The 17,011-nt window shown below is 39.9% G+C and overlaps 1 protein-coding gene across 2 annotated transcripts; it reads right to left on the reverse strand.

Annotated features, from left to right (window-relative positions):
- Positions 1 to 526: 526 nt before the first annotated feature.
- LOC141597017 (ABC transporter F family member 4-like) lies at positions 527 to 5,638 on the reverse strand. 2 transcript variants are annotated; one of them, XM_074417320.1, is made up of 3 exons: positions 5,306 to 5,592; positions 1,526 to 3,656; positions 527 to 888 (listed from the first exon to the last, which is right to left on the reverse strand). In XM_074417320.1, the coding sequence occupies exon 2, from the start codon at positions 3,647 to 3,649 to the stop codon at positions 1,529 to 1,531; it is 2,121 nt and encodes a 706-aa protein (XP_074273421.1). In that variant the 5' UTR covers positions 3,650 to 3,656; positions 5,306 to 5,592; the 3' UTR covers positions 527 to 888; positions 1,526 to 1,528. The 2 variants fall into 2 exon arrangements, with proteins under 2 accessions (XP_074273421.1, XP_074273422.1); XM_074417321.1 differs by lacking the exon at positions 527 to 888 and having other exon boundaries at positions 1,376 to 3,656; positions 5,306 to 5,638.
- Between the last annotated feature and the right edge of the window lie 11,373 nt (positions 5,639 to 17,011).

Genomic DNA, 17,011 nt, shown 5'->3' on the forward strand with positions numbered 1-17,011 from the left:
AAGGCGTTATATTTGAATATCTATGCTTTTAGCAAAGTTAAAACGCGAATTATTTACGAATGATGTAATTTTATTTGCAATTGATTTAACCATCAAAACAACGTAAGAAGAGTTTCATTGTGAACGTCACTCAACATGTACAAAATAACCGAACAAAGTCAAGATACACTTCCATGCATATGAAACGTCACGAATTAAAATATCTTGAGGGACCGCGCGCAACGCGTTTGGTGCAACCAACTAGTGGTTATAAAAACACAATGCTCTTATTTCAGTAAGGATCCTCTGTCCCATTCTGTGTCCCACTCCACACATTTTGACACATCAACACTTTAACATATATGTTGCATATTTTTTATTTGCAGCAAGTGACGTGTTAAAAGATAAGTGGAGTGGCACATAAAATGGGACACAAAAGTGGAATTTGGTGTGATTTTAATTTTGAAAAACAGAAATGCTACGAAAGGAGAAATTCTGAGTAATATATTTTGTATTCACTAATAAACATTAAAGTGGTCGATATAAATGGTGCGAAGTAGAAAAAGGTTGCATATTGACTTAAATAAAAGTATATAGTGTGTCTCGTTTCCCACACCTCTAGTCCTCTAGTTCAACGACAATTAGATGATGCTTATATGAAGATAAAAAAAATATACCATTTGGTTCAACCAGATGAAATAAAACTGGATGGCTAGGAGCAACCAGATTCAACAGCAAATGAAAAGATCAGATCACCACCAGAAACAGGAACACATATTCTCAAAGGTGACGAAGTGCGCTCACTATCAATCAGAGACAACACTAACTTACATCTTAAGCACTTGCTGCATCAGTCTTCACAGCCTCTGGCTTCTCATCGTGTGCCTCGGAAGGTTTTGACACTTCTGCCTCTAGTCCACAAATTTCATAAAAACATAAGTTAGCAAACAGTACACAACAGAATGGACTGGCAGATAAACGGAAGAGTTGGATTTCGTCAAATCAGGTTTTGGATTACATTTTAGAACTAATTAGGGTCTGACTGGTCAATAATTATCGAGTAATTTCTCTTCATCTAAGTAAATGACAGATTGCCTGCAAATTAAAATCACAAGAAAACAGATTTGAATGTCTTGCTTCTGACTTCTGAGGACATGACAGAATGAACTAGCACTTGTAGCAGGTAGTCTGATTGCAGACAGCTTAATTAGCCTTATCCAACCTTCGACACACATTTAGTCTCACTTGTGGAGTTGTGGCAGTCCCAGTAACAAGTGAATTACAACATTTGACACAAATCTAGTAGCTTTAGCATATAGTAGCATCTGTATGTTAGAAAGGCTCAGCTGCAAATGAGAGACGTGGCTACAAGCCTAAAAGTATAAGCAAATTGGTATCACAAAATTCAAGTGGTCGATATAAATGGTGCGAAGTAGAAAAAGGTTGATATTGATTTAAATAAAAGTACATGGAGTGTGTCATTTACACCTCTAGTCCTCTAATACAATGATAATTAGATGATGCTTATATGAAGATAAAAATATACCATTTAGTCATCAACTTCAGCCTTGATCTCTTTTTGTAGCTCCTCCTTGTATTCCTCGAACGTTCCTGGGAAGAACTCGACAGTTCCATTGTCCACAACCCAGATTTGACTCCTCTCCTCATCCTCACACACGCGTGAAATCAACCGGGAATCATGACTAACCAAAACGACCCCACCCGTGAACTCATCCAATGCATCTGCCAGGGCATCAATACTCTGCATGTCCAAGTGATTTGTGGGCTCATCCAGTAACAATATATGAGGCTTTGACATGGCTATCGATGTAAATACAACCCTAGCTTTCTGACCCCCTGATAATTTGGCAATCGGGGTTAGATGATTATGGCTCGGAAGGCCGAATTTCCCGAGTTTTGCTCTGACCGCCTCTTGCTTGCTCATTCCCTCTTGGTCAGGATGGAGTCGGAGAAGATATTGAACTGCATTTTCATTCATTGTAAGAAGATCAACGAAATGCTGCGAGTATCTGCCTATTCTTAGCTTTTGGCTCCTCCGTACCTCCCCCTCACCTGGGGACAGGTCCCCAGCAAGGAGATTGAGCAACGTCGATTTCCCGGCTCCATTAGGCCCCACAATAGCAACTCGGGTTCCCATGTCAATCCCAACATCAACGTTGGACAACCGAAAATCTGGACGGTTAGGGTAGCTAAAGCTAACTTCAATAAGCTGAAGGAGAGGAGGAGTAAGTTCAGTAGGTTCAGGGAAGTGAAACTCCACAGTGTAGTCTCTCCATTTTCTAGGGGCTTCGGCTTGAGGCTCATCTTCATCAATTTTTCCTTTCGCCTTGCTTTTGGACGACTTTTTTTCTTGGGTAAACTTGGCTTTTTCCTGCACTTTCTTTTGCTGAAGCTGGTTTCCTGACCGTTTGGCAGCTTTCAATTGCTTGTCATACTTCTCAAACTCTTTATTCATCTCTTTTCGGCGCTGTTCATAACCACTCTCAAAATCGTCAAAGTTTCCACGGTACATGTGAAGCTTCATGTCATGAAGATGAATGATTTCAACACACACTGTGTTAAGAAAATCACGGTCATGTGATACAACAATAAGAGTTTTCTTCCACCGACATAGATACTCCTCCAACCACAAAACCGCTCTAAGGTCTAGATGGTTTGTGGGTTCATCAAGTAATAGAAGTGTCGGCTGAATGAAAAGAGCTCGGGCCAAGGAAATTCTCATTCTCCAGCCACCACTAAACGACTTAGTAGGACGGACCTGCATGTCTTTGGTGAATCCCAGTCCAGCAAGAATCTTAGAAGCCTGCGCCTCAGCTGCATCCGACCCAAGCAACTCAAGCCTCTCATATAACTCAGCAAGCCTTTCTCCGGATTCGTCGTCTTCATCTCCATCTCCATTTTCGCCTGATGACTTTTGCAAAGTAGCAACCTCTTCTCGGAGCTTCACCAGCTCATCATTGGCCGAGACAACTGCTTCAAGTGCACTTCGATCATCCCCAACTATTTCTTGCTCAACCAATAGCACGTCAATGTTTTTGGGCACCGGTATCTTTCTCCAGGCCAAAAGCTTAAGAAGCGTCGACTTCCCCATTCCATTTGGTCCTACCAAACCATATCTCTTCCCATGAGAAATTTTTACAGTCGCAGTCTTAAGAAGCTCTTTTCCTCGAGCTGACACTGAAAAATTCTCAACTGTTATGTCTTTAACATTAGCATCGGCTTCATCTCCGCCATCGAGGACTGAAGCACGACTACCAATGACAACAGTGAAAGCATCATGATCATCCCTAAGTGCCTCTTGTTTGGCCTGCTCAACAGCGTGCATTACCAGCATTTCCTTCTTTTCTCGTTTCTTCAACTCTTTTTCAGTCAAAGAAGTACTCATCACCTTGACCTCTGTCCGCCTGGCAATCTGTTCTTCGTCTCCCCCGGTAACATTCTCCTCATCTTCGTCATCAGAAGGTGGAAGATCAATTCCATCAGTGTAAGAAACTCTGGGAGCTGCCTTTGCCTTTGCCTTGGATCCCTTCTTCGGCTTATCTGGTTTTTCGTCCATACTAGCAAGCATAGCGGAAACTGAGATTTTATCTTTCTTTCCATCTTTCCCACTGCTAGTTCCAGCATCATCCGACGACTTCTTCTTTCCCATTGAATACCTGGAGGAAGAAAATAACTTGCAATCACTAAAAGCAAAACTTCACTCCAATAATTTTACAACATAAACCGATTTAATTACTCCGTATATTTAAATTTAAAACCCGCGTGCATGCATTCGATGCCAGTATTTGAAGCAGATACAAGGCAACTCAAAGGAAATAGCAATATCAGCTACATCTACATCACTCGATCGATAAATAGCAATAATACACACAGATCTTTCGAGAATGGTTTCAATATACGAGTACAAATCCAACACATCGGTAACAATCATGGCAATTCGTATGCTAACGCACCTCAACAATCTTATGAGCTTAATTATGAATTAAATTAATTCAATTGATCTTGCTTAAGACCGCCTTAATTTCAGACTTCTCCCAACCTCCTCTTATTTCCACCTTTATTTTAGTCAGATGTTCAGTTAATACGGTCTTAAACCAAGGAACCATTGAAAATCAATACTCCCAACTTTAATTCAAACATTAAAATAAATATTTATAATTTTACAAAGCAAAATTACCTTTAATTGATAATTAAACAACTACAAAACAACCAAAGAAAAAAAAAGTGTAGGTGGTGCTGTGTTTGACTGGCATACTCGAGTCAATTGATTTGGATCATCCAGACACTCCTAAAATTGCAAATCTCATTTTGAAGTCCTTAGAAAGCTTAACTCGCGCCGCTAACTCTAGTGACCCAGCAATCAAATCGGATTCATTGAAAAAACTGAGCGGAACTGGTTTAGAAGTGCAATCGACTGACATGGCCATAGAAAATCAAAACACAGAGCTTAGGGAAAATAGGCTTAGTGATCAGGAAGTTAGAGATAGAGGGGTTATTGAACCCAGTTCTCATGAGGGTAATACAGGTACAGATCTAAATGGGTCTGCTGAGCAAGGGACTTACTTTGGCAATGAACGAGGGTACTGAGCTTGTGATGGACTTCACTCGCGATGATATGCAAGAAGAAGAGCTAATGCAGGGCTACTGATCAAATTAGTATGGAATTCCATGTAGAAAATCAAGCTGATGATAATATTGGTGACGGGGATGATGTCATGGGGGTTGAAACTTGAAGGTGAGCTGATGATGATATTAGTATGGAATTACTACTACTACTACTAAGCAATCTCAGATGATATGTTTTCACATGGTATCTTAAGTAATAAAATGGTGACAAATGAGTAAACAGCCACTAATTTTGGCCAGCCACATGCTCACACCATTCACCATTCACCATTCACCATTCACCATTCACCATTCACCATTCACCATTCACCATTCACCATTCATATCGTGCTGCAACAAATAACCCGTACATTGACGAAGCCCAGACAGGAAGATCAACTACTACACTTGATCGACACCTAAATTAACTAATCAATCAGCACAGGAATATACTACTCGTACTAGTCTATAAATGTGTAAAATGTGTAATACTTCAAGTTTCCAATTAATTAGAAACAAAAATACTCTTAATATCTCCAATCGATTTTCAACAAAAATACTCTAATATCTCAATCGATTTTCAACAGAAATAATTCAAGCAACAGAAATACTTGTGACTGTGATTCAAGCAACAAATTACAAACAAATCGCAGTGTAGGAGACAAAGGATGATTAAAAAAATGAGAAGAAATCGAATTACCTGTGAATTGAAAGGAAACAAAGAGGGACAAGAATAGTACAATCCGCTGAATTGGAAGCAGGCGAAGGACAAGATCAGTGCGTGATAGCGGCGGAAGCAACGTCGACGACGGTGGTGTGGTTGCCGGAGGTGCAGGCGATTCGGTGTTTAAAAAAAAAAATTAAAGAAATAGATGACTGCGGTTCTAAGTTTCTAACAATCAGCCGACGTGTTTTTTTTTTTTTTTTTTAAATGGTTTTGGCTACGGCACCGTTTTTTAAAAGTAACCGCAACCTTTTAAAAAGCCTATCATGAAAATTTTTAAAGCTACGGTTACTAACTAGAACCGTAGACATATGTGTGTGCCAAATGTGATTTTTCTATTAGTGTCACCAATATGCAGAGGTATCTGTCCAAAGAAACCTTTATTTCTGGTGTCTCTTTCCCGATCCTAATGTGCTAAGAAGTGTATGTAAAGAATTTGGTTTATTTTCTTCAAGCCTTAGGAGTAGTAATTTATTCCTTAATAGTCTAAGGTCAAGAGGTGGTTTAGGAATTAGGAAAATTGGTTGTCTTAATCAAAGTCTCCTTGCTAAGGTTGGATGGAAAATTTTGCAGTATCCTGAAAGCTTGATCTCCAAGGTTCTGGGAACAAAATATAAAATCACACCGTCAATGGTCATGTTGTCCACTAACTTTAGCAAAATGGGAAATCAATCTTGGGTTGAACGTGGCATTCGTTGGGGTCTTCAACTCCTTCCCCGTCATTTAGCTTGGCAGGCTTGTTTTCCGTCTCTTCTTGACGTTTGGCGTGATAACTGGTTACATGGACTTTCTTTCTGACAGCTTCTTAATATTGAGGGACATGACCTATCATCTAGGCCGAAATCCTATATTTGCCAACTCCATGATGAATCGGGCACTTGGAATGTTGATCTTATTCGCCAAATTTGTGGTGGTAATGCAGTCTCTTTCTTGCTTTCCACTACCCTCCCTTCTGAAGATGTTGTAGATAGTGTTTACTGGAAGCTCTCAAAAAATGGGAATTACACCATTAAAACTAGGTATGCAACGGCTTTTGATCTTCTGTGGGACAAAAAGGCTACGACTAAGGATATTCACCGTATCTCAGCTGAAATTGCATCTTTCTGTCGCAAGCGCCTCTGGTCCCTCCCCCTTCCTGGAAAATGGATCATTTTGCTTTGGAAAATACTTTCTAATTCCCTTTCGTCTGGCGAGGAAGCTATGAAGCGCAGTTTGAATTGGGATTTCCACTGTAAGCTTTGTGCTCATATGACTGAAGAAGTCGAGTCCTTGGAGCACTTATTCCGAGACTGTCATATTTCTACACGCTTAAGGGCTGCTTCTCCTTTAGGCATCCGGAGCATGAATGGGAATAATGTCTCCATCCAAACATGGGTTATCAATTGGATCACTCTCCTAACAAAGGATAATTCTCCTACTTCCATTTCGTTTTTTTGTTAGCGTTTTATGGCGTGTTTGGTGTTTGAGGAACGACATGACTTTTCAGCATAGCGCCATGGATTTGCATTCATCTATATCTATTCTCACTTGGGATGCTACTAATAATATGTAACACCCCCATACTCCAAGTGCCTTACCAGGACCACTCAGGTATAAGGATGCTACCATCTCGGTTACCCGAGGCATGATAATCATAAGACAATGAAGAAACATACATTATTAAATAAGTTTAAGTGATTACATTACCAAACCAACTGTAAGCAAAATACAACTGTTCTCAAACTATAAACCAACTGAAAGGAACTGTTCTAATAAACACAGCGGAAGACTAAAGACTCTGATATGTGATGACTCCATCCCCGACTAGATCCCACGCGTATCCAAGATATACCGCTAAGCAACTCGCTCACCACCCCCGAATGGATCACCACGAGTTTTAAAACATTTAAACGGGAAAGTACTAATCACACAATTTATATATATATATCAACAAGTAAGATACACATGACGACTTAACCGTCACGAGATACACACAATTACTCCAATCCCATCAATCTCAATCACCGATCGTCCTTTGGACCGACCACGCCGAGGTGGGGGACCGCAGCCGTTCCCACCTAAGCCCCGCTCATCATACCGAGCGATAACCCTGTCCCATTAATGTGCACATCCCCTTCCGTGGCGGGTTCCACGAAGGGCGAAACTAGGGCGTGAAGCCACTCCCGCAAGTGACTCCACTCAGCCGAGAACGCATCTCGAGAACCAGAGACAACAATCACAATCACAACCGTCACAACACAATTACGATATTAATCAATAATCACAATCAACCACCGTCACAACACAATTACGATATTAAACAATCAATCTCAACACATCAACAATCATCCCATTATGGGACTAATCGAGTAGAAAATCCTACCCGGAAAGCAACACAATCATCGACGATCTAGCAAAAATTGTCTCAAAACCTCTCCTTTACAAATCCTTCTCCCTTGACGCAAGGAACACTATGATGCCAAGAACAATGAAATCCGACACCCCTAGCTCCGGGATTTGTCAACAATGCGATTAGGATTAAGAACAAACTTGCCTTCTCTCTTAAACAGTAAATTAGGTTTTTGCAAAAGTGATTTAGAAACAATGACGGAAGGTTATATATCTTAATCGCATAATTAACAAAACCCGAGAAAAACTCCCCGTAAACCGGCTACTCGATCGAGTACCCAAGGCTACTCGATCGAGTACCCCCTTACTCGATCGAGTACCCCCTTACTCGATCGAGTACCCTAGTTACTCGATCGAGTACCCAACAGGTCAGAAACTATTTTATTTCGCAAAACTCCCTTACTCGACAGAGTAAGGCCTACTCGATAGAGTACCCCAAGACTCATAAATACGGAGTATTACAGTCTTCCCTCCTTAAAAAGAACTTCGTCCCCGAAGTTCAACCCATACATAAAAACAACCATACTAGCTCGACTAAGACACAACAACATAACTAAGAACTCAAGAACTCGACCAAACATAAAACATGAACTTTTAACACCCACTCCACCAACTATGTTTACTTCCCTAACATGACTCACGATATCGTATCCACCACATATATATCTCTCACGACACCCACTCCATACATAACCAACTACCATCCCTAACTATTTGCTAGCTCCATAATATCATCCACTATCAAATCCAAAATCAAGACACTCATCATAGACATCGAACGGAATGTTACATTCTACCACCCTTAAAAGGAACTTCGTCCTCGAAGTTTACTCACACTCATAATCTCATCAGCCAACCGTCAACACTATCGAAGTATTCTCGCATTTCTAACATCAAACTACTACAAGCACGTCCGTGACCTTTTAACACTATCAACCACAACATATACAAATCCATATCTTATGCTACACCAACACTCTACTTCCAAATATACTACCATATGAACAATCATCAAATCATCAAAATCTCTTTTATCGCATCCTACTCCTCTTAAGATAAATGTTACGTCCTCGTAACCTACTAATACTATATCCTTAGTTATATCTTCTCATTATTCTCATCATCATCACATGTCATAGATAACCACCTATACTCTAAACACTCGTCATGCATATATCCAAGGCTCTCTTACTTAAACAATTCTCGTACTTCAATTCACTCGTCACACCACCTAACCTATACCTCAAAATCTTTATCTTAACCCAAAACTTCAACTCTCCACATTACCGCAACATGACATACCTCTCTATATAAACTATATGAAACTCCCATCATCAAAAGCATAACTCACGATCCACACTTGTTACGTACACTCACACTAGATCCTCAAGTTCTTTCATTCATTACCGCAAGACTCATACATAACGTAACACGACACTTATTATTCAACACCCTACACTCACTGTTTCAACAAAGGATTATGAACCACCTGCATCTTTCGGGTCATTACCACACATGTTCTACGACTCACTTGCCATTACCATGTCTCATCGAAACCTTAACTAGAACAAGATCATAATTATTGTAACAACCTCTCACAACCGTGTCCCATTAACAGAATGTCACTATACTATGAGTCTATGACAACAACGAAAACATATACAACTCTATGTATATCATACTCTACCCTCATTCCCAACTTAACCAGGTAAAGAAAACATCAATAAACAAGACAACTGTCTATCTGCACAAACTGAAACTCGCAGGGAACAACATCAAACAAAACAACAATCTATGTATAACTGGTATGCACTTTCGAAAACTCGTATCATAATCATCCCGCCTACTCCACCACAACCGGTGACGGCATCACAACACCGCCACCAACAGCCACACCGTAGTGCGAAAATACCCGCATCACAACACTATGTACCGTGCCGGGATCACCACCCGTGGCACCACAACCACACCGATAGACATCACAACTGCATACGATTCCATAAACACGACTGAGCATAACTTCTCAGACAAGAAAAACTTACTCAAATCCACTTTATTAAATCACCACGCAACATATTATATGGATAAACAGATAAGCATCTCATGAACATCATCTCTACCATTTCACGGAATACACATGTGTTATTAATACACATAAAATTATAACTAGCCATGTCAAATTAATCAAATTATTACCCTTTTTAAACATCATTCCATTACGTTCTCGTATCCAACATGTATATTCTGAGAACATTCATGAAACAACTTTATAATTATCACACCATACCACTTCTTGTGAGGTCAGAACCTCACACAAACATTTACACATATCATAGACCCGTAATCACAACCAACTAGTCAATCCCGACCACGTAAGTTACCACTCAACAAAGGTTACCTGTCGCCCGAGTTTAACTCATATGCCCCTCATAACATATTCCCCCATTCGCACAACCATCACTTCCTGCCAAATATAACCATACCTTTACTATTCAACTATTAGCATCCGCCTCATCTAACCACATCTTATACCCTCTCACAATCATACACAACAATCAGGTCCCTACCAAATCAACCTCTTTAGAATTGCTACCTTTCTAATATACCATCACTCTTAACCACTAGTGACAACACCACAATACCACCACTGCTCGTATATCAAACCTCTTACACTCATATCAAAATAACACGGTTTTTCTCCTATCTTTGGTTATCATTCCAAATAACGAATATCAAACCCATCCACAAAATTACCTCAACATTATTCCCAATATTATCTTACTTGTGTTGTCATCCAACTCTCCACCAAATACCTCGTATCGTGCCAATACTCCACCAACTTCTTGCTCCCTTAATTCCTCGAAACTCATTATCAATCATGTTGTCCTGAAACTCCTATATAACCTTTAGCTAACATCCTCGTGACACTATCACACATTTCAATGATTCCTTACCTTTATATCACATAACTCCGGTGAATATTTTCCTCAGCTTACTTTTATCCTTCTTTTCTCTTTACACTCAATAATACCAATTAATAGTTCAACCCCTTATTCCTTCTAGCTAACTCTTTAGAAATCCAGTTACCCCTTCGTTGCTCCAAAACTCAAATTCCATTATTTTCTACCGACATCATCTCACTCTTTCTTACCATGGATCTTCTCTTATTATGCTATCACTCACACTTGCCACTAATCTATCCATAAAATCCACGTTCTTTGTTTAAACGATTGCATCTCCTTTTTACATCTCTAGAAATCAAAATTCTCTTTTTATACCGTTAATTGCCCAAGGAAATCACACATTAGTTTCGTCGCTCGGTGACACAAATTTCCAAACTCAGTCACTATCTGCAAATCCATGTCGCGACATGTCCCATTAAGTTCGCTGTATACCACTATTTCCAAACGACCTTTCATTACATATGTTCTTACTCAACACTATTTCTAGCCATCTCCCTCCATAATTTATTATACATCTCAGGTTGCTACTATCCACATCCTTTCTTTCAATCTTTTCATTCTCACGTTCCTTAAACTTACATCATGCCTTGCCCACATTCACTTACATTTTCATTACTCAACATACAAACATGTCACTCATCTCGTCTCACAAAAGATGCTCTATGCCTCAATTAAGTCTTACCAATCCCAACACATATAAATCATGTCCTCCCCACCGAACTCATACTCATCATAGGTGTCACTCTTTACACCACAAAATTGGGTAACTTACGCGTCAAGACCAACATACATGTAAAACAACGCATAAAGAAGCAATGTAACAACTTTGAATTAAACAAAATATGCAACGAATTCAAAAGATAAGCATATGACCCAAAATAGGGGTCACTAGATCGAGTACAGGCCACTCGATCGAGTAAGGGACTTACTCGATCGAGTAGGTGAAGATCAGAAGCACGTAAAACAAATTACCAGGGACACTCGATCGAGTAACTGACGTACTCGATCGAGTACACCCCTACTCGATCGAGTACCAAGGCTACTCGATCGAGTACCTACGCATTTCTCAGCACTGTCCAGTTTTCGTAAAACAGCCATAACTCACTCATTTCTTGGTCGCTTTGGGCGTGTGACCTATCGTTAGAATCGTAAAAGAACAAGCTATCACGTCCAATTGGAATCACATTAAAATCATTTACGCATCTAAAGTTATAACAGTTTAAAGACAACTTTGCTGTAGTCAGACGACATAACTATTCGATTTTCTCTTTCAAACAACTTAAACATCAACAAAGCGAATAAAAGCGACTCAATACTTGTAAAACCACTATCCCTAAACACATGTTACGACCTACAAAAAGCCAAACAATAACATTTATCATGCACATAATTCATTTAACTTGCCAATCATGGCTTCCCACATGCTTTTATTCTATCACTTTTCGTAAACAAAATCGCAAATACATGACATCAAGTCCCCTATTCATATGTTACTAGCATAATAACATTATAAAATAACTTTCATTATATAACATGCTTAATCATAAATCATATTATCATACAACGATTATTCATCTTTTTCCACTAATTCATCCATCATGCCACATATTTATCCACCACATTCGTACAACATATTCACCCAACACATGTTCAATTCACACTCCCAATTTTCTGTACTCTTACTCAAAACGACAACAACAACATGTATACTTACGCATTGCTTTATATGTATATAAACAGAACACTTTCTCTTACATAATTATAACATGCCAAATTACATGTATCAATCATTATACTTTCATGCTTTACAATCAACCAACATACGATTCACGCCATCATCATCAATTCATGCAACATACTACTACATAGATACACACAAAGACACAATATGCACATAACGATCCCGACACATATCCCATGGTGACCGGTTCAAAATTGTAGGGCGAGTTCGCGACTTTAGGACGTCTCCCAAGTCTTTGCATTAGCTCCTACAACCTTTACCCCGGGTTCATTTTAATTGACTCCTATTTTCATTGGATTTATTGGTTACGAGGTTTCGGGATCGTCGCTCGATACCATTTGTAACACCCCATACTCCAAGTGCCTTATCGGGACCACTCGGGTATAAGGATGCTACCATCTCGGTTACCCGAGGCATGATAATCATAAGACAATGAAGAAACATACTTTATTAAATAAGTTTAAGTGATTACATTACCAAACCAAGCGTAAGCAAAATACAACTGTTCAAACTATAAACCAAGCGAAAGGAACTGTTCTAATAAACACAGCGGAAGACTAAAGACTCAGATATGTGATGACTCCATCCCTGCCTAGATCCCACGCGTATCCAAGATATACCGCAAGCAATCGCTCACCACCCCGAATGGATCACCACAGTTTTTAAAACATTTAAACGGGTCAGTACTAATCACACAATTCAATATATATATATATATCAACAAGAAGATACATGACAAACTTAACCGTCACGAGATACACACAATTACTCCAATCCCATCAATCTCAATCACCGATCGTCCACCTGGACCAGCCCCGCCAGATGGGGGACGCAGCCGTTCCCACCTAAGCCCCGCTCATCATACCGAGCGATAACCTGTCCCATTAATGTGCACATCCCCTTCCGTGGCGGGTTCCACGAAGGGCGAAACTAGGGCGTGAAGCCACTCCCGCAAGTGACTCCACTCAGCCGAGAACGCATCTCGAGAACCAGAGACAACAATCACAATCACAACCGTCACAACACAATTACGATATTAATCAATAATCACAATCAACCACCGTCACAACACAATTACGATATTAAACAATCAATCTCAACACATCAACAATCATCCCATTATGGGACTAATACTGAGTAGAAATCCTACCTGGAAAGCAACACAATCATCAGACGATCTAGCAGCTGTCTCAAAACCTCTCCTTTACAAATCCTTCTCCCTTGACGCAAGGAACACTATGATGCCAAGAACAATGAAATCCGACACCCCTAGCTCCGGGATTTGTCAACAATGCGATTAGGATTAAGAACAAACTTGCCTTCTCTCTTAAACAGTAAATTAGGTTTTTGCAAAAGTGATTTAGAAACAATGACGGAAGGTTATATATCTTAATCGCATAATTAACAAAACCCGAGAAAAACTCCCCGTAAACCGGCTACTCGATCGAGTACCCAAGGCTACTCGATCGAGTACCCCCTTACTCGATCGAGTACCCTAGTTACTCGATCGAGTACCCAACAGGTCAGAAACTATTTTATTTCGCAAAACTCCCTTACTCGACAGAGTAAGGCCTACTCGATAGAGTACCCCAAGACTCATAAATACGGAGTATTACATAATATCTCTACTGAACAAGAAAAGGAAAGGTTGCTTACTACAAGAATGGCTCCCTGCTCTTTTCCTTCTGATGTGGCTGGACGGATAAAGGGTCGTTACCCGCATTTCCTTATTAGAAGAGAGTTATGTACGGATCATGTCAGGATTAAATGTGATGCTTCCTGGAAGACTGATTTTAGGGCGTCTGCTGGGTGGTATTTCCAAAATTCGGAGGGGCGTACTATCCATTCTGGAAGTTCCTGTTTCTGGGTTGGCTCGGCTTTTCAAGCTGAAGCCTCAGCTCTTCTTTATGCTCTCCTTGATGCCATAGAGCGTGGCTTCAGGCATATTGATGCATCTACAGATCGTTTAAATTTGGCTCTTCAACTTGCAGGGGTAGCAGATATGCATCACGAGGCGAAGCTTACTCCAAAATCTGTTTTGTCTTGTGTTTTGCGTCAGTGTCATTGTTTTTCTATTTCTCATTATCCTAGGAATCTTAATAGAATTGTTCATGACATAGCCACGCGTGCTATGTTCTAAGTAATTCTGATCACTCTGTAAAAAAAAAAAAAAACTTTTTTAATCAAGCACATGTGATGGCATCAAGAGATTTAGAGGAGCCTCGCTCTTAGTTGGTAAGCTAATCATGGGACTCGCGCCCCACAACTGCAATCGTTTGCTTTCCGTTTATTGTCTCAGCCCGCTTCATCATCTTGATGTGAACGTAACTGGAGTTTGTATGGTATATCAAGACTCTTAGAAAAAAGGAATAGGCTGGCATCTTCAAGAGCCAAAGATTTAGTCAAGGTCCATAATAATCTTCGTTTGCTAACAAGGCAAAATGAAGCTTATAAAAGTGGCCTGTCAAAATATTGGGACATTGGTAAAAAAAAAAATCGTTTTTATAATTTTTTCGTTTTCCTTATTAGTTAATTAAATTTTAGTGTCATTAATCCTTTTAATGTTTGTTACTTTGTTTAGGATTTGATAATTTTAATGTGGATGCGGACGTTTCAAAATTTGGATATGAGTTGTCTGACACATGTCGTGTCTGGAGAGTCTGAGCAACAAAGGTATGGACGAAAAACCAGATAAGCCAGTGAAGGGATCCAAGGCAAAGGCAAAGGACCTTATTACTTTATACTCTCCACTAACCATGGTAACTTTGCAATTTGTGTGTCTTAGGCAAAGGCAAAGGACCTTAAACAATGAAAGTATGATCCCTAGGCCCTAGCCAACAACTCGGGTTGTCTACAATTTATGGCCACATTTGTTGCTTTCACCAAAGCAAACCCGTTATCAAAAGGTATCTTTTTGAGTTCAGTCAAACGCGTCATCCCGACTTGCAAAGCCTGTTTCCGTCACAAATAAATGGTTGTAATTAACACCGTGACCATCAAATTGCTCAAGTGAATCATGTTAACACGCAAATTTAATATGATTACGTTATAAAATACGTAAAACAGCCTAGAATACGAAAATAAGTATACAAAAAACAAAAACTAATTTCAAAATTCGATCTATGAATCGACATTAGGTATCAACATCCAGCACCAGGCTAGACATTGATACCCAACATCTTGGCCCAAGGAAGACATTGATTTCCCACGTCAAGGCCCAACTGGGATGAAGAGACTAAGCGTCCAACCCATAATGGACGACAACAATCAACGTCCAAGCCCGACGCCAACAATCAACGCCCATTGCCATTACAGATGCTCATAATCAACGTCCAAGACCAGAGTGACGTTCATATTCATTGTCCATATAATACTACGGTTTCATGTGTTGTTGGGTACTCTATCGAGTAAGGCATACTCTATCGAGTAAGTGAGTTTTGGTTACAAAACAGTGTACTGTCTGATAAGTACTCAATCGAGTAGGAGGCACTCGATCGAGTAAGTCACTTACTCGATCGAGTAAGTCGGTTTTAGGGGTTATTTTGCCAGGTTTTGATAGCAAAGTGAGAATGATATAAAAATATAATCCGTCAGTTTCTTTTCACTTTTACCCTACTTTAACTTTCACAAAGATAAAAACACGTTACGTTGTTTCTCATCTCTCTCATTGCTATCAAATCCCAAGGCTTGTGCCGTCGAAATCCAGAGTTCTTTATGCTGTTGAGACCGTCGCGCTGTGGGTAAGATCCTAGTATAGTTTTTATGTTGTTTCATTGATTTTTGTTGAAACCCTAATTGGGTAGATTGGGGTTTTTGGGGTGTATTGTTTGTTTAGATGATGATTGTATGATTGTATGATTGACAGAAGGTGATTTCGTAGAGTAACGTTTCTGATTCGCTGATTGTGACGATATTGGTGATTGCTTTTTCAAGTAGGGTTAATTTCCTACTCAATTATTATTTACATAATACGAGATGGTTTATTGATTGTGGATTGTTGATTGTTGATTAATCGCAATTGTCTATATCGTATTGGAAGTGGTAATTGTTGATGTTGTAGTTGGTTGTTGTTGTTTGTATGTGGTTCGCGAGGTGCGCCCTCGGCTGAGTGGAGTCACTTGCGGGAGTGGCTTCACGCCCTTGATTCACCCCTTGTGGAACCCGCCACAAGAGGGGATGTGCACATTAAGGAACTTGGGTTTGCACTTGGTATAAATGAGTAGGGCTTAGGTGGGAACGGTTGCAGTCCCCCACTGGCGGCGTGGATTACTGGTTACGGCCATAATCTGGCAGGACTAGACTTTCAGGCTAGTCAGGTGATTGGTGATGTGACGAAGTTGGAGGATTGTGTATATTGTTGTTGTTGTATTATCTTATATCGTGTATGCAGTAGCTGACCCTGTTTAATTGTTTTAAAAACTGTGGTGATTTATTCGGGGATGGTGATGAGTTATTGAGCTGGTATGATATGAATGCGCGAAGGATAGCTGGGCTTGAGTCATCACGAGTCGTTTAGAAGTCTTCCGCTGTGTTGTCTTAACATTTTAATTACTTTAGTTGGTTTTTGGATTTGGAACAGTTGTATCTTAC

Source organism: Silene latifolia, chromosome 8 (genome assembly GCF_048544455.1).
Source record: "Silene latifolia isolate original U9 population chromosome 8, ASM4854445v1, whole genome shotgun sequence".
NCBI classification, from domain to species: Eukaryota; Viridiplantae; Streptophyta; class Magnoliopsida; order Caryophyllales; family Caryophyllaceae; genus Silene; species Silene latifolia.